The sequence below is a fragment of the Hippopotamus amphibius genome, chromosome 17 (assembly GCF_030028045.1).
Source record: "Hippopotamus amphibius kiboko isolate mHipAmp2 chromosome 17, mHipAmp2.hap2, whole genome shotgun sequence".
NCBI classification, from domain to species: domain Eukaryota; kingdom Metazoa; phylum Chordata; class Mammalia; order Artiodactyla; family Hippopotamidae; genus Hippopotamus; species Hippopotamus amphibius.
The window spans coordinates 49,689,966-49,717,714 of NC_080202.1; the positions used below are offsets into that span (position 1 = coordinate 49,689,966).

The following is a 27,749-nucleotide window of genomic DNA, read 5'->3' on the forward strand; positions in this document are numbered from 1 at the left end:
CTGTGCTACTCTCTCGCTTCGTCTCAGTTTCCCCTTCACCCCCCGCCCCCTCCCATACCTCGAGTTCTCCAGTCCATTCTCTGTATCTGCATCCTTGTTCTTGTCACTGAGTTCAATGATATCTTTATTTCAGTAAATCTAGAGAAATTTTTCCATCTGAGAGGAAAGAGTTAAAGCAAATGGTCTATAGTCCATTAACTCCCTTCATTGAGGAGTTGCCCTCAGTGAAAAGAAAAGAAGGAAGGTGACCCAGTTTAATATCCTTGTCAATTGGTCCTCCAGGTAAATAGACTAATGATATATGCTATGAGGAAGAGTCTTTATGTTTGAAATGCCCTTAGCAGTATGTCTGTGGCTAGGGATTATTGGTAGCAAATAGAACCCATGATCTGTGAGGCATGGCTCCCTGGATAATGTCACAAAGGCTATACAACTTTCTGGAATGTTTCATAATTTAAATGCTCCTGCTGTGTGAGGTGACTGATAGAGACTTCATCTATTCTGGACCAGCATGGCATGTTCAACATGGGAAGGAAGAAACTATGGCGCTCTTGACATCTCAGACCTCTATTTATTGGCTAATGGCTTTTATCCTTGACATTATTTAGCGAAGCTTGATGCTGGATAAGATCTCCGATTCATGTCAGTCTGATTTAACAATCTGATCCTGTACGTTAGTTTACCATTCAAGGACACTAATGTTTTATTTTATGTTCCTTAATAAGATTTTACAGTTTTCTTTATACAGATCCTACTTCTTGTAAAATGTATTCCCAGATAATTCATGGGTTTTGTTGATGTTATAAATCAAATACTTTTCCTATTTTATTTCTATTTGGTCACTGATAGCTTAGGGAAAGCCACTGAGATTTGCATATTTATCTTGTATTAAGCCACCTGAACCAAAATGGCTTATCGAAGGCTCAATAATTCTCACAGATTTCTTTTAGTTTGTGTGCTTGTGTTTCCTAGATACACAATCATATCATCTGAAACTAAAGTTTCCCTTTCCCAATATTATTTCATCCCATTTCCTCATTAAAGTAGCTACAACCCTTAAGACAATGTTGAATGACAGCAGCAATAGTTGGCATCTGTAGCTTTTTTTTCTAATTTTACGGTATCTTCATATTTTAAACTTTTATCTTATCACTAATGAAATCTAGTTTTAGAAATTCTCAGCTGTAAGACTTGGACAAAACTTCCTTTGGGGACTGACAAGGGTATCTACTATGCATACCATCAACAGATAGATTTTCTTTTAGCTCTTCAAATTCTTTTTCAGTGAGTTTGAGGTCCATTTTTTCTAGAAGTGGTTTCAGGTTGCTGCTGTCAACTTTTCCTCCTTAAGAAAGACAGAAGAGGAACAGGAAAGCAACTAAATGATCTAAAACATGAAACACACATTTATGTCTTCAAATGTCTTTCATGACTATGTATAAATATTATAATAAAAGAGACAACAACAAAAAATAAAGTTTGCATCTTTGTATTGTTATTGCCCTTCCTGATAAGAAGACTATAATTCCCATTTGGCTTTTCCAAGAGCACAGAGAAAGTCAATGGGTACAGTGGAAGTGGAACACAATCCCTTAAAACCTATATTGGTGACAAGTCTACATAGAGACGTTCTCAGGAAGGTTATTGGTAACTGGACCTGGAGACACCTCATCTGTTACTCCCAGTAGTGCTAATTCACAGTAAAAAGAATTTTTTTTTTTGCATAGTTTCCAAAATTGGCTGTGTTTGTTGCTGAACAACTTTTCTAAATGTGGTGAAGTGAAGCTAACCCTCTACTTCAATTTTTCTCTGCCAATTCCATACCAATTATTTACTTGGGAGCAATACTAGAAAAATTCCAAGTATGATATTTCTTATGAAGATAAAAGTATACACCCCGTTTCTGTGTAAACTGAAAATATACTGAAAGAAGCAAAAATAAGAAATAAAAATATAAAGAGGGAGACAAGATTCAAAATCTTATGCAAAGACTGATGATTTCAGACAAAAATATTAATACATTACAATTCTTACTTACTTTTGAAAGACTTCACACCCTTTAGTATCCTATTTTTATGCACCTTTCCATCACCTGTTTAAAAAAAGGGGGTTGGATTAGCATACAGGGAAATTTTGATAAAGGAATTCATAAGAATAGAATTTATTTCCTATAATCAAAAAGAATAATAATTTGTCCTAGAATATTTTTTCCTGTTTTACCTTGAAGTAGCAAAGAGAGAGAGAGAGAGACAGGTTGAGATAGAGAGAGAGAGAGAGAAAGTATGAATAAATGATAAAACAAATGGGCAAACTGTAAACAAATTGTGAATCTGGGTAAAGGGTAGGAGGGAGGTCTCTGTATTATTCTTACAACATTTCTATAAATTTGAAATTATGTTAAAATGAAGTTAAAATACTAGGAGCCAAAAAATCCAACCATCTAAAAATACTAAAATTCTTCTGGAAGCAACATTTGGGTCAAAGAGAAAAAACAAAGATGAAATTTGTAAGCTAATTAATATTGATGGTAATGAGAACTATATGTCTGAACCCATGAAATAAGGCTGAAGCAACAAAGAATGAAAATCGAGTCAACCACTCAACTTAAGAACAATAAAGAACAAAAAAGTCCTAAAGACAGAAAAAGGAATTGACAAAAATTAAGCAGAAATTAATACAGTAAACACACAGTAAAGAATGAATAAGTCTAAGAACTGAATTGTTGGTGGGGTAGGAAATAAACAATAACACAGTTCAACTGCTAGGAAGTATAACTGAGAAAAAAGATAAAGTATAAATACAGCAAATCAGGAATGAGAATAGGGAAATAAGTATCTATACCTGGGAAATTTTTTTAAAATTATATGGGAATATTTTGCCATATTCTGTGTTTGAATTGGTTGATATTCGAGGAAAATATAAAATACCAAAATTGGCTAGAAAAAATTAGAAAACAGAAGCAATTCAATTATAATGTTATGTAATTTGATACACAAGGATTGGTGATTCATGATTGCTGATACTTTCATCTTCACCGGAGATTACATCTTTACTATAGTAAAATTATTGCTTGGGTGGGTGGGATCAAGATGGCAGAGTAGGAGGACAATGAGCTCACCTCCTCTCGCGAACACATCAAAACTACAACTACAGATATAAAACTCTCACTGAAATCAACCCAAAGATTAGCAGGATGACTCTGCTACAACCAAGGCTGTAAAGAAAGATACACACAGAGTCTGGGGCGGGGGGGGGGGGGGGGGAAGGAGAAGTGATCTTGTCAGGATTTGCACCCCTAACATGGGACCCAGAAGATGAGGGGGATATCACAGGCTCCGGGAGCAAGGGGTTCAAGCCACATATTAGGCACCCCAGTGCCTGGGTCTGACACGGGGAAGATGAGCCCCCTTAGCTGGTTTGAAAACCAGTGGGACTTAACAAACAGCTGTAAGAAACTGAGACTCTACTATTGAAGTATATGCACACAGACTTGCTTACTTCCAGTCCCTGTGCAGAGGCAGCAGACTGCAAACTGCCTGATGCCCTGGCTGGCTTGCCAAGACTACACCCAGCGTGCCCTCAGCCTGCACTGGGCTCCTACTCCAACACCTCTTGCTCCAGTGCTGCTCCCCACTACAGCAGAGACTGTCATTGCCAGCAAGAGCTCACAAACTTACAGGGAACATAGCTAGTCCTGACCCTGGCCTTGCCTCTGATCAGGGCAGAGGCAGCCATTGCCAGCATGAGTGTCCATGCATACACATGAAAGGGAGTGAAACCAGCTTATTAGTGTGGCTCCAACCCCTCCAGTCCCGACTCAGCCTCTAACCAACACATGCACACCGGGGAAAAAATGAAACCAGCACAGAAGTGCAGGCCCAAACCCTCAGGCCCCAGCAATGTCCCCACTGCAGAGACTGCAATCACACCTGCGAGAAACCCATGTACCTCAGGGCTCCTGCTCCAGCCCCTCAGACTCAGCTCCCACATCCTATAGGATAGTAAATGCCACTGAGCGCAGGAGAAGCCCTGGCTCACATCTGGCTCTGGCTCTAGTCCCTATAACTCCAACCCTACCTCTTACAAGGTGGTGGCTGCCAGCACACCCCAGAGAAGATGCAGTCCTTGCTCACTTCAGATTCAGCTCTTCCACCAAAGCCACTAGGCACATGTAGACTGCATAGGGACACTCTCCACACATGGACGCTCTTTTAAGACTGCGATAGGTAACTGTTTTACCTAATTTCATAGAGACCCAGAGAGTTAAATCAAATGAGAAGACACAAGAATATGTTTCAAATGAAGAACAAGGGGAAAAACCCTGAAAAACACTAATGAAACAGAGATAAATAATTTATACAATAAAAAATTCAAGGCAATAGTAATAAGAATGCTAACTGAACTTGGGAAAAGAAGAGATGAACATAGTGAAAATTTTAACAAAGAACTAGAAAATATGAAAAAGAATAAGTCAGAGCCGAAGAATACAATAACTGAAATGACAAATACACTAGTGGGAATTAACAACTGATTAGGTGATACAGAAGAACACACAAGTTATCTGGAAGATAGAATAATGGAAATCACCCAATCAGAACAGCAAAAAGAAAAACAAATTTTAAAAAATGAGCATAGTTTAAGGGACATCTGAAACAATATCAAGTGTATTACCATTCAAGCTACTGGGGTCCCAGAAGAAGAGAGAGAAGGGGGAGAAAATGTATTTGATTAAATTATGGCTGAAAACTGGGAAATTCTACCCACCATGGCTATCATTCAGAATTGAAGGGGAGACAAAGAGTTTCTCAGACAAGCAAGAACGAAAAGAGTTCATCAGTACTAAACTGACCTTACAGGAAATGTTAAAAGATCTTCTATAAGTGAAAAGGAAAAGGTTATAACAAGAAATGAGAAACTATATGAAGGGAAAAATCCAGTGGTAAATGCAAATACATCATAAAGGCTGTAGATGAACCACTTAAATAAGCTAGTATGAAGGTTAAAAGACAAAAATTGTAAAATCAACTATAATTACAATAAACAGTTAAGGGAAAGACAAGAAGATGTAAAATATGACATCAAAAATACAACATGTGGCAGGGGAAGTAAAAAAATGTAGATTTTTTAGAATGTGTTTGAACTTCAATGACTATCAGTTTAAAACAAGTAGATATAGGTCAACATATATGAACTTCATGGTAACCACAAATCAAAAACCTATGATAGATATACAAAAGCTAGAGAAAAGGGAACACAATCACAATGCTAATGGAAATCATAAAATCAGAGAGGAAGAGATTAAAAGAAGAAGAAAAGAAGAGAGGGGAACTTTAAAAACAACCAGAAAACAAGTAAAAAAATAACAATAAGTACATACCTATAAATAATCACTTAAATATCAATGGACTAAATGTTCCAATCAAAAGGCATAGGTTGGCTGATTGGATTAAAAAAAATCCCATCTATATGCTGCTTAAAAGAGACTCACTTCAGAGCTAAAGATGCAAAAAGACTGAACAGGGGGATGGTGGGAAAAAAGTATTCTATGCAAATGGAAACAGAAAGAAAGAAGAGTAGAACATTCATATCAGACAATGTAGACTTTGAACCAAAGTCTATAACAAAAGACAAAGAAAAGGATTATATAATGATAAAGGGATCAATACAAAAAGAGGATATAACATTCATAAACATATGTGAACCTAGCATAGGAGCACCTAAATATATAAAGGAAATATTAACAGACATAAAGAGAGAAATTGAAAATAACACAATAAAAGTAGGGGACTTTAACAATCCACTTGCACTGATGAACAGATTTTTTTCTTTTTAGAGTTTTTTTTTTAATTTAATTTATTTATTTATTATTTTTTGGGGGGTACACCGAGTTCAATCATCTGTTTTTATACACATATCCCCATATTCCCTCCCTCCCTCAACTCCCCCTCTACCCTCCCTCGAGTCCCCCCCACTCTCCCCATCCCAGTCCTCTAAGGCACCTTCCATCCTCGAGTAGGACTCCCTTTGTTATACAACAACTTCCCACTGGCTATCTATTTTACAGTTGGTACTATATATATGTGTGTGCTACTCTCTTGCTTCGTCTCAGCTTCCCCTTCACCCCCGCCCCCTCCCAAACCTCGAGTTCTCCAGTCCATTCTCTGCATCTGCGTCCTTGTTCTTGTCACTGAGTTCATCAGTACCATTTTAAGATTCCGTATATGTGAGTTAGCATACAATATTTGTCTTTCTCTTTCTGACTTACTTCACTCTGTATGACAGACTCTAGGTCTATCCACCTCATGATATATAGCTCCATCTCATCCCTTTTTATAGCTGAGTAATATTCCATTGTATATATATGCCACATCTTCTTTATCCATTCATTTGTTGATGGGCATTTAGGTTGCTTCCATGTCCTGGTTATTGTAAATAGTGCTGCAATAAACATGATGGTACATGTTTCTTTTGGGATTATGGTTTTCTTTGGGTATATGCCCAGCAGTGGGATTACTGGGTCATATGGTAATTCTATTTGTAGTTTTTAAGGAACCTCCAAATTGTTTTCCATAGTGGCTGGACCAACTTACAGTCCCACCAACAGTGCAGGAGAGTTCCCTTTTCTCCACACCCTCTCCAACATTTGTTGTTTCCAGATTTTGTGATGATGGCCATTCTGATCAGTGTGAGGTGATACCTCATTGAGGCTTTGACTTGCATTTCTCTGATGAGTAGTGATATTGAGCATCTTTTCACGTGTTTGTTGGCCATCTGTATGTCTTCTTTGGAGAAATGTCTATGTAGGTCTTCCGCCCATTTGTGGATTGGGTTATTTGCTTTTTTGGTCTTAAGCTGCATGAGCTGCTTGTGTATTTTGGAGGTTAATCCTTTGTCCGTTGTTTCATAGGCAATTATTTTTTCCCATTCTGAGGGTTGCCTTCTAGTCTTGTTTATGGTTTCTTTCGCTGTGCAAAAGCTTTTAAGTTTCATGAGGTCCCATTTGTTGATTCTTGATTTTATTTCCATGATTCTAGGAGGTGGGTCAAAAAGGATCTTGCTTTGATGGATGTCATAGCGTGTTCTGCCTATGTTTTCCTCTAGGAGTTTTATAGTGTCTGGCCTTACATGTAGGTCTTTAATCCATTTGGAGTTTATTTTTGTGTATGGTGTTAGGAAGTGTTCTAATTTGATTCTTTTACATGTTGCTGTCCAATTTTCCCAGCACCACTTATTGAAGAGGCTGTCTTTTTTCCATTGTATATTCGTGCCTCCTTTGTCAAAGATAAGGTTGCCCATATGTGTTTGGGCTTACTTCTGAGTTCTCTATTCTATTCCATTGATCTTCCTTTCTGTTTTTGTGCCAGTACCATACTGTCTTGATCACTATGGCCTTGTATGAATAGTTCATTATTCTTAAAAAAATGAAAAATTACAGACAGGGACTTCCCTGGTGGCACAGTGGTTAAGAATCCACTTGCCAATGCAGGGGACACGGGTTTGATACCTGGTCCGGGAAGATCCCACGTGCCATGGAGCAACTAGGTCCGTGCTCCACAACTACTGAGCCTGCGCTCTAGAGCCCGCGAGCCACAACTACTGAGCCCGTGTGCTGCAACTACTGAAGCCCGCATGCCTAGAGCCTGTGCTCCACAACAAGAGAAGCCATTGCAATGAGAAGCCGATGCACCACAACAAAAAGCAGCCTCCACTCACCACAATTAGAGAAAGCCCGGGCACAGCAAGGAAGACCTGACACAGCCAATACATACATACATACATACATACATACATACATACACACATAAATACATAAATAAAACATTACAGACATAGGCTTCATTTATTTTTTTCCCCTAAGTTCAAAAAAATTCCCAAAGAGTAGGGGACTTCCCAAGACACAAAAAATAAAAGTAAAATAGCAAATTACAAATAGTCCTTGGAAGGAGTATGACTATAAAATCAATACATGTGACCAATGACAATATTAGCAATTAAACAATTAGGGAAGTGTAGAAACAAAACACTTGAGAGATCTTATGTCCACTTGTATTTCACCATGATTCTTACCTCTGAGAGATGTCATACCATCCATCAGCCTATTTTGATAGATCTTTCCATCTGCTATAAGAAATTGCACACTTCAGGCTACAAATTACACAGAAGTGCATGAAGATAAAATAACAAAGCTAGAATTTTTTAAAGATATGGTTGATTATTTGCACTAGAAATGTCCAATTTTCTCTAAAATAACAAAATCAAGAAATAGAGAAGGTTCAAAAGGCAGACATTTCACCTATTCCTGAGCAATAGAGGCAAGTACTAGCGACTAACCCCCATGCTGAAACATATTCATTTCCATTTCTCCTTTTTGATTTACCTACTGCCTTAATTCTAGGACCTACTTTCTGTTTCTCATATTCACCGATTAATTTTTGGCCTCTTAGTGGACTCAAAAGTGACAGTATGAATGTTCTTTTCCTGATGGCAGGATTCATGCCTGCTGTATTCATTCCTAAACTTAGATGGAACTTCTTCTTAAGTTAGAACAAGGTCATGCTAAATATTCCTAGATACATATTCTTTCTGCCATGATCAAATAGAGACAATTTTTAAATATATAGGACTAAGTTCCTTTAAAGGCTATAGTAGTATTTGAAATTCTCACCATCTATTGGCAGATTTTTCAGCAGCTTTAACCATTCCTTTCCTGTGAGCTCTATCCCCATGTTTTCCAGAACATATTCCACATCACTGACATTAATCTCCCTTCCTTCAAAAATACAAAATGCAATCAGATGAAAATTTAAGGATGACCCAATTTCAAAACATGAAAAAAATAATCTCAGCCTGTTGCACCTGAACTTCACTGCTTGATGAAGAGCAAATGTAGAGCCTGACATATCTAAACATACAATCAATAGCATTCATGTAAATAGATTCCTTAACTGCAGTAAAATGATTCATGTCATATTAATGGAAATAATGGTTACAAAAAGTGTGGACTCTCAACACAGGAAAATGAGGGTTACATAATTTTCTAGTGAACTGGGATTTTATTAGGACTAATCCAAATATTCTATCATCAGATCAAATAATGCTTCTGATCATCTTTAAATAACAGTTACACATCTTTATCAGAGCTTTACTTTACCATTCGTTGGTTTAATCTATAATTTAGGGTCTTCCCTTCCCAACATAGGAAAGGTGATATAATAATGTCAAGTCCAAAGACAAAGAATTCACTACCAAGATATAGAACTGAAATTTTATTACTAAAATGGAGACAATCAAAAGTCCAACTCTAAGAAATTAGATAAATTAGATTTAAAAATTATCAGATGCAAAGTAAAATGAAAATTAAAAATCTTCAAAATATAACTTTGAGTAAAATTTATACTCTGAGATTTATACTGACTTCTCACCTGTAAGAGCTTTCACTCCATCCAACAACTTATCAAGATCAACGTTCCCATGAACTAAAAGAAAAGGTAAAAATAAGAATAATAAAACAACTCAGACTCAGAATGAAACTCCTATATTGTGAAAGTCCACCCTTTCCCATTGTGCCCCATGACAACTTTCAACTTATAAATCCTGGTTTTCAGAGATTCTATATTACATGATGTGCCCTATTCCCTAGATCAGAGGTTGACAAACTATGGTACAGTAACCAAACCCACCCACCACTCATTTTTATATAGCTCATCAGCTAAGAACTGTTTTTGCATTTTTAAATGGTTGAAACTCTCAAAGAAGAATATTATTTGTGACAGAAAAGAATTACATGAAACTCAAATATCAGCATTTACAAATAACATTTTATTGGGAAAAAAACACTCTTTTTTGCTGTTTTGGCTGCTTTTGCACGACAACAGCACTTGAGTAGTTATGACAGAGATCATATGGCCTGCAAAGCCTAAAATATTTATTATCTGGCCTTTATAGGAACATTGCCAAACTCTGCCCTAGATTATGGAGTACACCAGAGACACTATACTCTCTTGAGTTGTTGAGGTTCACTCTGCATTACAAACATGAGAGGAACCATTTACTGTTATCAGATATATACTTTAAATCAGCTATTGGGCCTATGTTTGATGAGGTAAAGGCAAACACACTTGAATGGCAAGGCAGAAGTTATCAGCCAAGAAATAGGAACTATAGAAAAGAACCAGAGAGAAAGTTCAGAACTGAAAAGTACAATACCTGAAATAAAATTTTAATGGATGTGATCAATAGCAGAATGATGATTATAGAGGAAACTGATAGTGAACTTGAAGATAGTTCAATAGAAATGATTTAATCTAAGGGACAGGGGAAAAGGTTGGAGAGTATTAGGGGACTGTGGGATGATATCAAAAGATCCACCATATGTGTCACTGGGGTTCCAAAAAGAGAGAAAGAGATTGAGGCAGGGGGAAAAAAGAAGATTTGAAGAAATGATGGCTGAAAATATCCCAAATTTGGTGAAAGATATAATAAATTTACAGAACCCTTGTACACTGTTGGTGGAAATACAAATTGGCACAGTCACTGTGGAGGTTTCTCAAAAAATTAAAAATTGATCTACTGTACCCTGCAACCCCATTCCTGGGTATATATCAGAAAAAAACAAAAACACTAATTTGAAAAGACATATGCACCCCAATGTCCATAGCAGCATTGTTAACAATAGCCCAGATATGGAAGTAACCTAAGTGTCCATCAACAGATGAATGGATAAAGAAGATATAGATAGATAGATAGATAGATAGATAGATAGATAGATATAGATATACAATGGAATACTACTCAGCCATAAAAAAGAATGAAATTTTGCCATCGGCAGCAACATGGATGGACTTGGAAGGTATTAAGTTTAGTGAAGTAAGTCAGACAGATAAAGACAAATAAAATATGGTATCACATATATGCAGAATCTAAAAAATAAAACAAATGAATGTATATAGCAAAACAGAAACAGATTCACAATTATATAAAGCCAACTAGTGGTTGCCAAAGGGTGAGGGAAGGGGGTCGGGACAAATTAGGGATACGGGATCAAGCAGCAAACATATATCGTATAGCACAGGGAATTACAGCCATTATCCTATAATAACTTTTAATGGATTACAATCTGTAAAAATACTGATTTGCTATGCTGTACACCTGAAACTAATATAACACTGTAAATCAACTATACTTCAATAAAAAAATTTTAAATAAAGAAATAACATCAATCCTACACAAATTTTTTCAGAAAAGAGGCAGAAGTAAGGCTACCTCGATAGCAAAGCTAAACAAAGACATCACAAGGCAAAAACTATAGTTGTAATGAGATTGTAATGAGACTGGAAAGAAATAAGTTTTAGCAGAAAAATCAAGAGCTCAGAGTTAGGCAAATCAAGTCATAGATGATTTGAGCTATTCAAGTGGAGACTGCAAATAGGTAATAGATAAACCAACTAGAGCTACTAGGAGAGTTTTAAGATAGGAACATATATTAGTTATTTATTCTCATACAAATAGAATTCAGAGCTAAGAAAGTAGATAAAGATCACTTAGGGAACTTTCTGAGCCTTGAGGTAGATCAACTTTTTGAGAGAAGGTCCAAAAAAGTAGAAGAGGGGAAGGCTAGTGAGGGAGAAAGAATTCCTAGGAAGTTACGATCCGATTTACATATAAGTGGATCACTCTGTCCACTATGTGTGGAGTGGCTTTAGAAGTAAGACTATAGGCAGAGACAGTTATCTAGCAGTTCAAACAGAGATGAAAAGAAATAGAAATAAGGGTAGTGATACAGGGCTAAATGTTTGGAGTGGATTTAAGAAATATTTAGGAGCTTACATAGGCAACATAAGGTAATTAATGGGATGTGGGACTTTGGTGGGGGCAATGAAGTGGGAAAAAGGATGAGTTTAAGAAGATGTAGAATATGAAAGACTAAGAAAATTATATTTGGACAACTGTTTTGGGTGACTAAATATAAAGGTCTCACAAGATTTATGATAAAATAGTTTGAAGATCAGGGAAAAAGACTAGAAAGAATATACAATTTGGAAGTCTTAAGCATTGATAGTTGAATGTGGGAGTTCATAAAATCACTTAGAGATAGCATGTAAAATAAAAAGAGACAATGGTTCACAATTGGATTAGCTAAGGAATGAAGAACTGGGGAGGATGTGGTCACTTTTAAACTTAATCTATACAATTTTTATCCTATATTTTGACCATTCCATAGACAAATATCCTGGCTTCTCTGGAACACTTGATATCAACAAGGAAACATGCTGACCACTTTAAATTTTTAAAAGTGAGGCAGAATTTCTTTACTTTAGGAATCAGATCTACTCTAAGACACTCAAATTTCCTTTTAGCCTCAAATAATCCATATTAAGTCTCCTATATAATAAGTTCTCTGCAGAAAGGTGCAGTAGTAACTACAGTGCTCACCAGTAACTGGTACATTATCTGTTAGACTTTTAAGCTCCTTTTCGGTGAGCTTGATTCCCATGTTTTCTAGAACACTATTTATCTTATGTCTTTTAACTTCCCCTCCTTAGGAAAAAGATATGGAGCGAGAAAAATTATTAAAATACAGGAAATACATTAAATAGTAGAAATATATAAATGCTCTGTGTTACTACTGTATTAAAATGTTTTACTACGAAAATGAAAAAAGATAGGATTAAGGGAAAATACTGATATAATCAATGTTTCAGTACCATGAATACTGCTTTTTAAAATGAGTACCAAACATTATTTTAACATTGTATTAAAGAACCTTAAACTTTGCCTTGGTGAAACTATGGTCAAGAAATAACCTATGGAGGAATTCTGCATCTAAAGCTAAATACAACTAATCAAACATATAGTAGAGAAGGATTTTGAGAAAATTCTCAGTTGCCTGAAAACTTACACTGGTTTCCACTGGAACTTTGAAATTACCCTACACCGGATTCACTTACGCCATGAAAATAGTTTATGAACATAAATTTTTTGGTGAATATTTTAAAATAGAAAACTCTCTGTATCAGTAAAAAAGAATATATTATTATCTCTATAAACTACCTGGGATGGTATCAGAGAAGACTTTAGCTAAACATGTTCTGAAGTTGAAGCAAGATCTGGGACTGGGCGTGCATGGAGAAGAAAATTTATCATTCAAATTGTAAAATAGGCCTAGAAACTGGAAAAAGTAGATAGATGGGGAAACATAACTACAGAGAGACTGACAATACAAATTTCTGGCTGTCATTACCCCAGTCTTAAAGTGACACTTGATTTAGTTGATATAAACACATAGCAAGTTGTTATAAAGTGGGCAGCACCTTGACAACTTACACATTAAATTAAAAAATAACCCTACTGCCACCCTTCCGAAGGGTCTAGGAGGGCCAGGAAGCATTCTTCCTGTAGCAAGAGTCTCCTCTTGATAAGTATAAAGTGGCAGGGCTTCTAAGTCTTTTCTTCATTCTCCTTAAACTCTTTTTTTTTTTAGACTAAGGACTGGGAAGAGGGAAAGCAAAAAAAAAAAGAAAGAAAAGAAAGAAAAGAAAGAAAGAAAAAAATAGACCCTAGCCAGAAATTTCTACCTTTTAAAAAAAAAAATGAAATTATATGTATTTTAATATTATTTGTAAATTGTTTCACATCCTTTATATTAATACATCTATAATAAGTGTATATAAGTATATATATTTATACTATGTACACTTTTTCCAGAGATTTTCCTCCATTTATATGATATTTAATTACTTATCTTTTCTTCCATTTATTACCTGGTCTTATTCTGTTTTTGTTTCTTTAAGTAAGGTTTTTCCATTTTCCTTGTAATGTTAACTATTTGTATACAGCCATGCAAAGAGTCAGTTGTATAGGGAAGGTAGTAAGAATGGCACTATATTTTCAAGGCATTTATATCATTTTCCTGTAGGGAACAACCAATATACCAAATGCTGGTATTCACGATGATTTATTTTTCAAGTGATTTATTTTTCACGATGATTTATTTATTTACAGCCACTTGTGACTCAAAATATCTAAGATGTTCATGCATCTGGAATAACTGTATACCTCACCTGTATTGCTGCCCATTCAGCACAGTGTTTTTGTGTAAAGAGAGAATATAGAAAGTGGATATGGATACATGGCTTTAGGAACAATAGTAGGTAACATAGGAGAATTTGCCATTAGATACTAATTTTTAATAATATCATATAATTGACATTTGGGGCTTGTGAGATGAATGGACAGACTATTTAATTTCTTTTTCGCTCTATTTGGCCAGTCTCTCTACTTACCATCCACTCATCAAATATTTTAGCACTTATTTTAATAAATGAAAGGTACTGTGCTAGCTAATGGGAATACAATAAAGAACCAGGTATGGTTCCTGCTGACAACTTTCAGGTTACACGTGAATAAGTTTGAAAGGTATGAAGTGAGATGGAAGAGGATACACAATAGAATGCTATGGCTTAAGTATTAGGTGACAAAGTGCATTATTCATTTGTGGAAGAAACTTTCACTGACTCTGCTAAATATTAGGCACTATACTAGACATTGGAAAGAAATATAATGGATGCTAAAAAGAGAGCACAGTCTCTGCATTCAAGTAGCTCAGTCTGTCATGGGGAGATAGATACATAAACTGACATTTGTTACCAAAGAAAGAGAGAGAATTTTCTACTCAGTAAATTAGGTGACATTCCTGTTACCCACAGAAAGCTGTTCATAACCAATACAGGAGTTCAGCCCCTTCAGCGTGACTGCAGCGCACAAGTGAGAGGCAGGGAGTAATAAGAAAGGCTGGAAACCAAGACCTGATACCGAAAGACCCTTTAGGTCCCATTCTTGGACTATAGAAGTTGGATTTTTTTGGTGGTCAATGGCTAGGCACTAAAGACATTTAAACGGCTGAACAATATTGTGATATTTATACTTTAGGGCATTCTAACATCTTAGAAGAGAAGGATTTAAAAGGTATCCTGTTGATAGAGATAAGCTGATTTGAAAATTAATGGAATATAAACAGAGAAGGAGAGTGAGGAGTGAAGGATTAGTACAAAACATTCTAGCTTTCCACACGCCACTTGTTTGAATTTGACCTACTGAGAGAGACAGACCAATACATGAAGGAAATTACAAGTTTTAGAATGTTGAAGGTAAGAATATATAGTAGGAGTTTTAGATATATTGATCTATATTCAGGGGAGAATCCTAAACTAGAGATCTGGAAGTCTTCAGCACAGACATAATGGATGAAAATATTCCTCTGGCAAAATGGGTAAAAATGAAATGAGTGAAGGTCATTTAAGAATAGCAGTGGTTGAGGAATGACTTTTTAGGGAGGACATTGCCTACTCCAAAGTTTTCATTCTGCTCTATAAGCATTTCCTAATTTGAGTGGTCTTGACTATTTTTTGAGCAATGCTAAGAATACAGATAGGAAGAAGTTAATAACTATGGATTTTAGAAACAAATTTCATAATGTCATAAATTTCATTTATGAAAATTAAGAGAGAGCTTCTGGGGCAAAACACCCCTCAGCTAGCTACCTACCAATACTCCTATTTCCTTCCATAATTCAGAATTGTAGATGGAAGCACATGCCCAGCTAGATACTACACTTCCACCACTCCACCTCCCATTTGCATTTAGATGTAGCTGTGTGACTAGTTCTCATCAAAGGAATGGTTGTAGAAATGATTGTGTATCACATCTCTCTCCCTCATGTTCTCTTCCCCATTCCAATAATTGGATACAAAACTCCCTGGAAGGGAATCCAAGATGGAAGGAACGTGGACCCCTACATCACTGCATGGAGAAAAGCCACTGCCCAACAACCAAAAAGACTCCCACCTCAGACTTTTATGGGAGAAATAATTAAACATGACATATTTTGAGGTTTGTTTTAAATAAAAATTTAGTTTATGCTAAATAATACACGCTCTGTTCTTAAATTAGGACTGGCTTATTTGTATCTTTGGAAAAATGCATTTTTTTTTTTTTGGTATACCAAATATCACTAGTTAATATATATTCTCTTACACAAGCCCATAAGTGTGTATTCCTTCCTAAGACCCATGGTCATCTACAATGCTTACCATCAAGTGGAAGATTTTCTATCAGATCTTCTTGTTCCTTTTCTGTGAGTTCAATCCCCAGGTTTTCCAGAACATTGTCTAGGTTATTGACTTTAACCATTCCTCCTTAGGAAGCAAACACGAAAGAATCATGAAAAAAAATAATGATTTCAAAAAATTAATATATATATATAAATTTTTATCTTATGTGCATTTTAGTATGATAAAAATAACACTTATCTAAATGTTCAACTTATTTGTATTAGTTAATGGGCACATAAGGTTAGCTCAGCAGATCACCTAAAATGATGCCAAAAACAACTTAGATAAAAATGTTCTGAGGTTGCAGCATTACTTGGGGGGAAAGGGTTATGACTGTGTGTTTAAAGTTATTATTTGTAGTATTATGTAATAACCATCTGTTAAAAGAGGGGTCAAAGGAATACCAAAATGGTAGAACTGTCCTCATGGGAACCATGGGAGTATAGTGTACAAATCTGTTGCCAAAACAAAGTCAAGGCGGCATTAGCTGAGAGTGCTAGTTTGAGCTTTAGATCACCAATGTACTGCTACTGCAACATCTACAAAGTGTACTAAAGGTTATAAAAGTGGGTTCGATTTCTCTAAGAGGGAAGAGGGTCATGGACAGCACCTTCACCACAAAGCCCTGCAAGGAATGTTGCTGATGGCCATTCTTCCAAGGGTCTGGAATGTCAAGAGGCCAACGGTCACTTGCAAGAGACTTCGCTCATCAAAATTTTATTTTTAATTTTGTGGCATTTAACTTAATTTCATGGGACATAATGAAAAGAATATGAATGCTTCTTTACTATTAAGTTTAGAACGTCTTGGCTCTTCAATGGGGTACATTTACGCGGGCCCGTTCACTCTCTATGTTGCCTCCTCACTCCACCCTCCTCAATAATCCTCAGCAGTATGTTGTCTCTTGGAAGATTCATTTGATCAGAAAACATTAAGTTGTATCCTCCTCTCATTACCTAAACTCCTATAGTGATAGTCCTAAAACTGAGGCTAAGAGGCCAGTAAGTTGGGAAGCCATGGGATTTGTGGTGCATCTTCCTAGAGGGTTGATTTTACTCAAATATTTAAGGAAATGTAAGTGGTAAATAAGTTAGAGCACTACTTTTGGACATACAATAAACTGCATATATTTAAAGCATACAATTTGATATTTTTTCTTATTAGTAATGTATGTATCTCATCAAATATTAAGCAGCAAAATCTGTAACCTTTCCTCTTTCCCTTCTTATTCCCTTTTTGTCTCTTGTTCTAAAGACTGATAGGAGGAGGAAGACGTAAAAAAGCATGTTATCTCATCCATGATACCATGCTTCTTTTCCACATTAAAAAAGTTAACTGGCCTTTGGGACAGAATATATTATAGAAAATAGCTTGATTCATGCAATAAGATTATATCAAAAATCACTCCAAAATCCTTTGTATTATAGATTGTTGCTGGGTAAATTCCCAGAAAAATTGTCTAATGTTCTCCACATTATTGGCTGTATAAATTAGATTTCAAATGATTCTTTGGGGGTGCTACTAGAAATATTCAAGATAGAATGAACATGGGTGATTATATCAAAGTACTGTGTAATGAATTAAGGAATCTAAATATAGGAATGTACACATGATTGAAAACCTAGTGGTACAGATGTGTGTGTGTGTGGATATTTAGCAGACTTTTCTGCTAATCATGCTCTTAAATGCCTTTTATAGACTTCACACCATCCAACAATCTGTTCTGATACACCTTTCGAGCAGCTATTTAAAAAAAAAGGCACAATTTATATCTGAAGAAAAGAACACAGACAGCCATACTGTCTGGCAGTGTCTGGCAGTATTGAACAACTGGATAATTCTAGTAAGAGATTTTTTTATTCTTTCCCTGAGAAATCTGTCCTATCTTCCCATCAAATAAAAATTATTTTAGGAAAAAGTGTCTTGGTGACAAAAATGTATACAGTGTTTAGCACCTGCAAAAACTGCTAGGAAGACTCCACGATGCAGAAAATAGGCACGACTCCTTTGTGTTCCTTTTCCTTCTCATTTCTCTTCCTCTTAGTCTCTCACTCCCCTTGGTTTCCTTCCTTTTTCCTTCATATCATCTCAGTAGCCAGAATGGGTAACATCATTACAATTGCATCAGCTCTGAAGGCAGTTTATGGTTGAAGAGTTTGGTGACACCCACATTAAGTCAATGAATTTATCTTTTCCTAATCATTTTCAGCACTTTTTAGAAGAAATACAAAGAGAGCATTTTAGAATTGCTTACATGAACCCTCAAAACCCAGCTCCCTGCAAAGGCTCTAATGGCATTTATACAGCTCCCCATCTGTTGGTATTGCTTGCTGCAGCCTCACAAGTTCACTTTCAGTGAGCTTGATTCCCATGCGTCCCAGAACTTTTAGCAGATCATTGGCATCAATTTTTTTCCCTTTCAAAAGACAGGACCATTAGTGTTTGAAAGTTTGGGGGAGCATCTAATTATTCCAAGTACTGAAAAAACTGTTACCTGTGCGGTATCGTCTTCAACTTGAAGTAGTAAATGGGATAATGAAACACATACAACTACACAGAATTACAGGGGAACAAGTAACAGAAAACAGTCCCTTAATGTCATAAAAGAAATACTCTCTTAGTGATGGATTTGTGTGCATCTGTGCAGCAGAGCAGTAAGTTTTCTTGTAAGATTATCCAGAAAATTAGAAAAATGGAAATTTATAATTCTGGCATGGGAAATTAGTATTGGAAGGGAGAGTCTAAATTTTGTGATTATTCTCTTCACAATGGCACCAATATTTTGATTCCTTTCTTTTTTTTTTCCTTTTCCCCTCTTCCCCCCCCCCCCACCCCTTTATCTTGAATTACGGGGTTTTTTTTCTTCAGACCTTTATTAGAGCATAATTGCTTTACAATGTTGTGCCACTTCCTGCTGTACAACAAAGTGAATCAGCTGTATGTATACATATATCCTCATATCCTCTCTCTCTTGAGCCTCCCTCCCATTCTTCCTATCCCACCGCTCTAGCTCATCACCCAGCATTGAGTAGATCTCCCTGTGCTATACAGCAGCTTCCCACTAGCCTTCTATTTTACATTTGGTAGTGTATATATGTCAGTGCTACTCTCTCACTTCATCCCAGCTTCCCCTTCCCTCCCAGCATTCTCAAGTCCTTTCTCTATGTCTGTGTCTTTATTCTTGCCCCGATACTAGGTTCATCAGTACTGTTTTTTTTAACTCCATATATATGAGTTAGCATACAGTATTTGTTTTTCTCTTTCTGACTTACTTCACTTTGTATGACAGACTCTAGGTCCATCCACCTCACTACAAATATCTCAATTTTGTTCCCTTTTGAGGATGAGTAATATTCCATTGTATATATGTGTCACATCTTCTTTATCCATTCATCTGTTGATAGACATTTAGGTTGCTTCCATGTTCTGTGGAATGAACATTGTGGTACATGTATCGTTTTGAATTATGGTTTTCTCAGAGTATATGCCCAGTAGTGGGATTGCTGGGTCATATGGTAATTCTATTTTTAGTTTTTTAAGGACCCGCCATACTGTTCTCCATAGCAGCTGTATCAATTTACAATCCCACCAACAGTGCAGGAGGGTTCCCTTTTCTCCACACCCTCTCCAGCATTTTTTGTTGTTTTTAGATTTTTTGATGATGGCCATTCTGATCCGTGAGAGGTGATACCTCATTGTGGCTTTGACCTGCATTTCTCTAATAATTAGTGATGTTGAGCATTTTTCATGTGCCTCCTGGCCATCTGTATGTCTTCTTTGGAGAAATGTCTATTTAGATCTTCTGCCCATTTCTGGAGTGGGTTGTTTGGGTTTTTTTGATATTGAGCTGCATGAGCTGCTTGTATATGTTGAGGATTAATCCTGATTCCTTTCTCATTAAAGCTTTAGCTTGCTATTTGCTATGCCTATCAAGTAATGGGGTATTTGAATTTTTTCAAGCAAATCATATTACTGATTTATTAAAAATATTTCCTCCAAATTGCTTACCAAAATACAGAATTTTAATTGTATTGTTAAAGCTAGATAAGAGGTAAGGTCAAATAAGACTATAAGAGGAGGGTCTTCCCTGGTGGCACAGTGGTTAAAAATCCGCCTGCCAATGCAGGGGACACGGGTTCGAGCCCTGGTCCAGGAAGATCCCACATGTCACAGAGCAACTAAGCCCATGTGCCACAACTACTGAGCCTGTGCTCTAGAGCCTGTGTGCCACAACTACTGAGCCCACATGCCTCAATTACTGAAGCCCGCATGCTCTAGGGCCCATGTTCTGCAACGAGAAGCCACCGCAATGAGAAGCCTGTGCACTGCAATGAAGAGTAGCCTCCACTCGCCACAACTAGAGAAAGCCCATATGCAGCAATGAAGACCCAACACAGCTAAAAATAAATAAATAAATAAAATTTTTTTTTTTAAGAATTTTCTGAGAAGCCAGCAAAGCCTACCTTAAAAAAAAAAAAAAACAAGACTGTAACAGGAAATATTTGACAAAAAAGTAATATGAGACAAAATGTGCCAATTTGGGTAAATTGAGAAAACATTTAATAATTTAATATAGTTTTATAGTAAGTTGCTACTCAATAATAGCTTTCAATAAATCCATTAACTTTTTCATTTCAACCTTCTGATCAACTTTTAAGGAGACATGTAAGTCAAACATAGATATAAAATTCAAAATAAAAAAGAAATAAAACGATTTATTTTTGCTACAGTTTTATCCTATATATTTATTGCTATCATGAGGCAGAAGTTCTAGAATATTATGACTAGAGCTTTGATTCACTGTGCAATAGGAAATTAAATCTCCAACAGTCAAGCTTGAGATACAGAATTCTCTTTTCCCAGCAGGTGGTTGGTTTCATGGCACCTATTTCTTAGAAAACTCTCTCCTGTTTTCATCAAGCACAAGGAACATGATTTACAACTTGCATATACTACATATTAAAGTTTCACTTTGAATTTTAGACGTTATATCCTATAAAAGGAGTTGATACTTAGAAGTTCTGGACTTTGCCCAGTGTCTTACTCCTTTGTTCTGCATAAAGTAAACTAGCATATTTTTATATGTGGTTAGCATATTTTATAAAGGAGAAGCTCAACAGCTGTATTTGTAAAAATCAATTTAAAATATACATTAAAATGAAAGCATGTTACAGAGGTAGAATTAACTCAGAAATTGGGGATATTATAGAAGCTATGATATACTTCTTTCTTAGGTAAAAAAAATGTTCTCTTGAATAAATATTATTTATTTTTGCATAATTGTGGGTGAAAAACATTGACAGAAATTTCATGTTATTGAGAAACTAAAGAACAATATCAGAGATCATAATTTAAAAACATTCCCAATAATTTAATGGTTTTTACTGATCACTTGTGAATAACAGAATGTGGCCAGAAGGAAGTATGAATTGTCCACAGTGTTACTAAATTTAGGTTGAGAGGAATTTTTTTTCTCCTCTATCTAAAAACTCAAGTAGGCCATTATAATTTTTTAGCAGATTTATTGAATGGTTGTGAATATTTTTCACATACTATGGTGAAGTTTAAAATGTACAGTCGCATGTTTCTTAGTATATACACAGAGACCTGAGCTACCATCCCAACAATTTAACACTAAAACATTTTTGTCACCCCAAACCATTAACCTAGTCACCATCCCCCTCCACCATCCCCAGTCCCAGGGAATATTGTCTATTCTCTGTCTCTATAGGTTTGCCAAATCTGGACATCTCACGTAGACTGAATTATACAATATGTGGTGTTTTGTGATTGGCTTCTTTCACTTAGAATAATATTTTCATTGATCCAAAGCACTTCAGCCTTGATTCAGTTTTAACTGTATTTCAGAGTTTATTTCTAGATCATAAAGGGGTAAACCTAAGAATACAGTTCTTGGATCATGGAGTCTGGCTTAGGAATGTGAGATTTTATGCTAATAGGGAAATAGGGAAGCATTTCATACATAATGACCTGCATGTTTGATGACCCATGACTCTGAGAAATGGAGTGAGCATTATCATACAGCTAAGAAATACGTCCCTCACGTCAATACTCTCCCACCTTTGATTTACTCTTTTCTATATTTTATGCATTAACCTATTTCCAGACTGTTTTCATGCAACTTTGCCCCCAACTGCTTTTCTTTTCCCTCACTTTTTATAATCCTAATAACAGTGCTGTCTACACTTTCACAATTCCTCTAGATCCAAGATTAAAGGAGTTGCTGACATATGTTAATAAAATGATGAAAGAGAATATCTTATTTTCTTTTTGAGTTTGTTTCTAAGCTTTCATAAATGTCTTCTTAATGGCAAGTAAACTTTTTCTCAGAACTGATTTTATAGGCACTCACATCTCGGGTTATCTTCAACAGTGCAAAAAATGTAAATGCTCACCATCAACAGGCAGGTTCTTTATCAAGTCTTTACTTTCCGTTTTTGTAAGTTTCATTCCCATGTTTTGCAAAACCGTGTCCAGTTTATGGACATCAACAATCCCTCCTTGGGAAAAAGAGAGGAATATAAGCAAAATTGAATCAACTCAGAATGTGACAAAAGCAATGAATTACTGTGTATTATAGATACTGGCTCACAATGAAGTACGTTTAGTTGTACAAAGAGGGTCAGTAATGAAAAGTGGAATTAGAATTTCTTGCCTTGAGCTTTTTTGGAGGGAATAGTTTATATAATTAGCTTTTAAATATTATGGCATAACTTCTAGACCATTTACAGGAATAGAGAAAACAAAAGTCACATACTGCTGCCAACAGGAAGATGCTATTGTTGTTTCCTGAACTAACCAGATGGTCTCCTGTGACATTATGATTTATGATAAGAAATATATGTTTGGTCTTCATCCCTGCTCCTGGCACACGACTCCTAAAACTCTTGTAATTTCCTAAGTGATAAAAGTGATGGGAGCATCTTCTGTTATAATATTTGGTCTTTTGTCCTCAGTTCCTAAAATAGTTTCAGATCAATAAAGGTGAAAGGAATGTCTTTTATTATTCTTAGAAAGCCCCTTCCAACCACACCTGAGTTTATGTTAATTAGGTCATTTCTGGAAAGCCCCCAGATAACCATGGTAAAGGGGGGGGCTGGTTGCCAGGGGAACAAACCATACGATTGGAACTTTCAGCCCTATTCTCAAATCTCTGAGGAGAGAAGAGGCATTGGAGGTTGAGTTAATCACCAGCAGCCAAGGACTTCATCAATAATGCCACACAACGAAGCCTCCATAAAAAATCCAGCTGGAGGAGTTTGGAGAGCTTCCAGGTTGGAGAACACATGGAGGTGCCTGGAGGGCAGAGAGGGCACAGAAGCTCTGTGCCCCATTTCATACACCTTGCCCCGTGTATCGCTTTCATCTGGCTATTCCGCAGTTGTATCCTTTCATAATATTCTGGAAATTTAGCACATAAACTGCTATCCTGAGTTCTATGAGGCATTCTAGCAAATTATAGAACCCAAGGAGAGGGCTGTTGGACTCTCTGATTTACAGCTAGCCGATAAGAAGCACAAGTGACCCCCTAGATTTGCAACTGGCATCTGGAATAGGGGGAGCAGTCTTGTGGGTCTGAGCCCTTAATCTTTGGACTCAAAGGTTACATTGTGTCAGAATTGAACTGAATTGCAGGACACCTGGTTGGTGTCTACAGAGAAGTGGAGAACTGCTTAGTTGGGAAAAATACATATACCTTTGGTGACCAAAAGTGAAGTATTGAGAGTGGAGCCTCAGAGTTGAGTAGGGAAAGTTTCTTTTCCCCCTTTCTCTCTTAATTTACTGAATGATTTCTAATGATTCCTCTCATATTTTTGTTAAATTATGTACTACAGGGATATAAATTTTTATGATGACATCACTGATGCCTGTGTATCTCACCCAGCTTCTTAAACAGAATAGATCTAACAAAAATGTCCTCTGAATCCCTCATCGTCCCCATTCTTCTCCCAGCTTCCCGAGGGAGACCTACTGACATATAAAATGTTTATAAATTTCATGCATGTTTTACATGCATATGTTAAATGGTTTTACAGAACTTTGTTTATACAAAAATCATGTAATGTGAGTTCCCTTTCACTATTTGCATTTTTCTTTCAATTCTTTTTGTTTTTTTACTTTTTAGATTTGTTCATGTTGAAACATGCAGTTCTGCTTCATTCATTCAAACTACTGTTTCTTCTTCTGCTCTGTTCTCCTGTAGATGAACAATTACGTTGTTTCCAATTTTTTTGCCATTACAGTGTTGTAATGTACACTCTTGTATGTCTTCTTGTCAACAAGGATGAGAGTCAGTTATATCCTCAGGAGAAGAATTACCAGAGTGTAACATGCACAGCTTTGAATTCTTATGCTTTTCCCTAATTACTTCTGAAAGCAGTAAATCAATTTATATTACTTCCAGCAGTGCCTGAAAGTTCCCATTGGGTCATATCCTTTCAACTTTGGTATTGTTTGACTTTTACAATTTTTTGAATCTGATGTGTGAAGTGGTATTTTAGTTGTTTCAACTCAGATTTCCATGGTTAACAGTGAGGTGAAGTACCTTTCTTAAGTGATTGGCCTCCCATAAACTTCTTTTGTCAATGTCTTTCTATTTCCCTACTTCAATATTTTTTGTTTGGATTGTTCATACTGATCTGTGGGAATGTTTCATGTATTCTAGAAACTACTTGCTGGTTGGTTTTATGCATTATAAATCTTCTGTGACTTTGTGGCTTGATTTTTTTCACTTTGTATACTGTGTATTTTGTAATGCAGAAATTTTAATTTTTTAACGTAGTACAATTTGTAAGCCTTTTTTTGTGGTTTCCTTATTTTTTCAATAAATATTTTGTAAGAATCAACTATGTCACAAGCATTGAGAATTCAACAAAGAACAGAATAAAGTGCCTGTCTCATGGAGCTTACATTCCAGGCAAAAGACATTGAAAATACACATAAGTAAACATGTATAAAAGAAAGGGCAAAGAAAATATATTCAAGTTAAAGAGAAGTGTGACTCTGTTCTGAGTGGGGGGTGGGGGCTGCGTTTTAGATGCATATTCACCATTGAGGAAGTGATATTTAAAGAGACACCTGAATTTTACAAAGGAGAAATCAATACGTATATCTGAGGGAAGTGAGTTCCTGGAAAAGTAGACAACAAGAGCAAATGCTCTGAAGTAGAAATGTGGTTGACATGTTCTAGGAAGTAAAGAAGGCAAATGTGGCTGGTTGGAAGAATGGACAACAAAAGCAAATGTAAAAAATGTTATATTAAATGCAAATGGCCTAACGTTTGAATAAAAAGACAGATATTGTATTGATAGAATTAATTTAAAAATATGATCCAACCACACCCTGTCTTTAAGAGACATGCTTTAGATTTAAAAACACAAATAGTTTAAAGGTAAAATGACAAAAAAATGTGCATGCAAACAGTAACCAGAAGAGAGCTGGAGTGGCTATACTAATATCAGGCAAAATCCATTTTAAGACAAAAATTGTTGCTAGAGATAAGAAGAGACATTTTATGATAATACAAGGGTAAATTTAGCAGGAGGAGAGAATTATAAACAAATGCCATCTAACAACAGAGCTCCATAGTAAACAAAACTAAAACTGAGAGAATTGAAAGGAGATAATTCATAGTAATAGTTGAACTCCAATACCTCAATCTCAGTAGCTGACAGAAAAAAACTACCTGGAAACCAGCAAGAATATGACTTGAACAACACTATTAACTGACTTGACCTAACAGACATTTATAGAACACTTTACCCAACAAGAAAAGATACACATTCTTTTCAAGTACATATGGAACGTTTTCCAGTATATACCACATCCTAGACCATATAACTTTTTTAGGATTCGTTAAGTTTCCTATATTTCAGGATCATGTCTTCTAATAATCATGAAATAGTATGTCTTCAAATTGTTATTTTCCTTCATTCTCTCTATTAGCTCTTTGTACCACTATTGGAAAAAATGTGCAGATCGCTCACTGTAATCCTCATTTCTTCTAATTCCCCTTTTTCTTATTTTTTATCTTTGTCTCTATACTGCAGTCTCAGTAATTTTTTCAGAGTTTTATTCCAGTTATACACTTTTCTCTTCAACCATGTATAATATGCAATTTAATGAACCTATTTCACTTAAAAATTTTCTGGCTAGACTTTTCATTTCTAATCCTTTTGGGGCCCTTCTCAAATCAATCTTTCTATTTTAAAATTATTTCCATTCTTGTTTTATGCATTTAATCATTTAAAGCATACTTATTTTATAGTGTATATATAATATTTGTATCATATGAAGTCTTTATATCATATGAAGTTTTATTTTATTATTTATGACGTGTACTGACATTCACTAAAGATGGATTTTTTTCACATCTGTTGTAATTTTTTAATTTCAAGCTAATTTTAAGAAGGGTTTTAAAACTCTTCTTAACCATTATAAGGGAGTAAGTTCCTTGAACATGAGGGTTATTACAATCTTGGTACTTTTTGTTAATTCTTTTGGCTTGTGGGTTCATGGGTCTCGTAAGAAGTATAAATGTGAACTAAAACTCATGTGAATATGGTCCCACGATTAGGAATTTTCAAAGAAAACTTTTCCTCCATGGACTCAGAATCTGGAACTATATAGGTAATTTTCCTTTTCACCTTACAAAAAAGATATGAGATATTTTTTCAGCTTACCATTTTGCTAACGGAAAAGCCATTCAACGGTCCTGGTTTCATGTGAATTTCCACTTAAATCTCAAGGTGAAAAAAACTAGTGATTATTTGGTATAGTATATACAATCTTTGAAGAAAACATTAATATGGTTTTATACACAGAAATATATGGTGACAAGATTCTAAATTTAGAGAATGCAAAACACATATATTTCAACTCATCTGCTTTAATTATACTTATCACTCACCTTTAAGGGTTTTCACACCATCCATCAACCTATTCAGGTACACCTTTCCAACAGCTGTAAGAAAGACACAAATCAGACCACTCCAATGAGAAATTAAGGCATCACCAAAGTCTTAATTTTGGAAAGAAAGACATCATAATTTACACCAGAAAAAGCCTAACTTAATTACAAATAACCAAAAACAAACAAACAAAACCCCCAATAACGAGTAGAGAAAATTCTGAATATGGCTCCCTGGCACCTGAGGGAGTTACTGCTGGTACTCTCCTATGCTGAAACACATGTATCTTAATTCTTTTTGCCTCTCCTTAACTTCTCAATTTTTGCCTTCTAGGATTTTCCTAACCATTTTACTTTCCCAAATATCTCTGTGTAGTCTTAGGATATCTTCTCATAGAAATCAACAGCAAGAATAGGCACTTCCTTGTCCTAATATTGGGTTAGTGACTGAAGGAACAGATGATTCTATAAATAATATACAGTTGGGATTACCTCATAAGGTAAAATTGCATGATTCCTTCCAATCCCCCCTCTTTTTTTGATATGAAATGCAAACAGTTATGGAAATTTTCATTTAAAAAAATACAACTCTAAGTTCCTTATAGGCTACATTGTTATTTAAATGCTCACCATCCTCCAGGTATTTCTAGCAATGGGAAGACGGTATCCTGGGGAGAGCAGGTTGGTCTTGAAGGGAGAGAGCCCCGGGG

The 27,749-nt window shown here is 35.8% G+C and overlaps 1 protein-coding gene across 4 annotated transcripts; it reads right to left on the bottom strand.

Annotated features, from left to right (window-relative positions):
- LOC130840935 (calmodulin-beta-like) lies at positions 1-27,749 on the bottom strand. Of its 4 annotated transcripts, none has more exons than XM_057716989.1 (9): positions 27,670-27,749; positions 27,040-27,093; positions 22,526-22,630; positions 16,089-16,193; positions 9,423-9,476; positions 8,666-8,770; positions 8,068-8,118; positions 2,039-2,092; positions 1-1,345 (listed from the first exon to the last, which is right to left on the bottom strand). In XM_057716989.1, exons 2-9 carry the CDS (start codon positions 27,062-27,064, stop codon positions 1,179-1,181), a joined length of 666 nt encoding a protein of 221 aa, XP_057572972.1. In that variant the 5' UTR covers positions 27,065-27,093; positions 27,670-27,749; the 3' UTR covers positions 1-1,178. The 4 variants fall into 4 exon arrangements, with proteins under 4 accessions (XP_057572972.1, XP_057572971.1, XP_057572974.1 ...); XM_057716988.1 differs by having other exon boundaries at positions 8,068-8,121; positions 27,670-27,747; XM_057716991.1 differs by lacking the exon at positions 8,666-8,770 and having other exon boundaries at positions 27,670-27,742.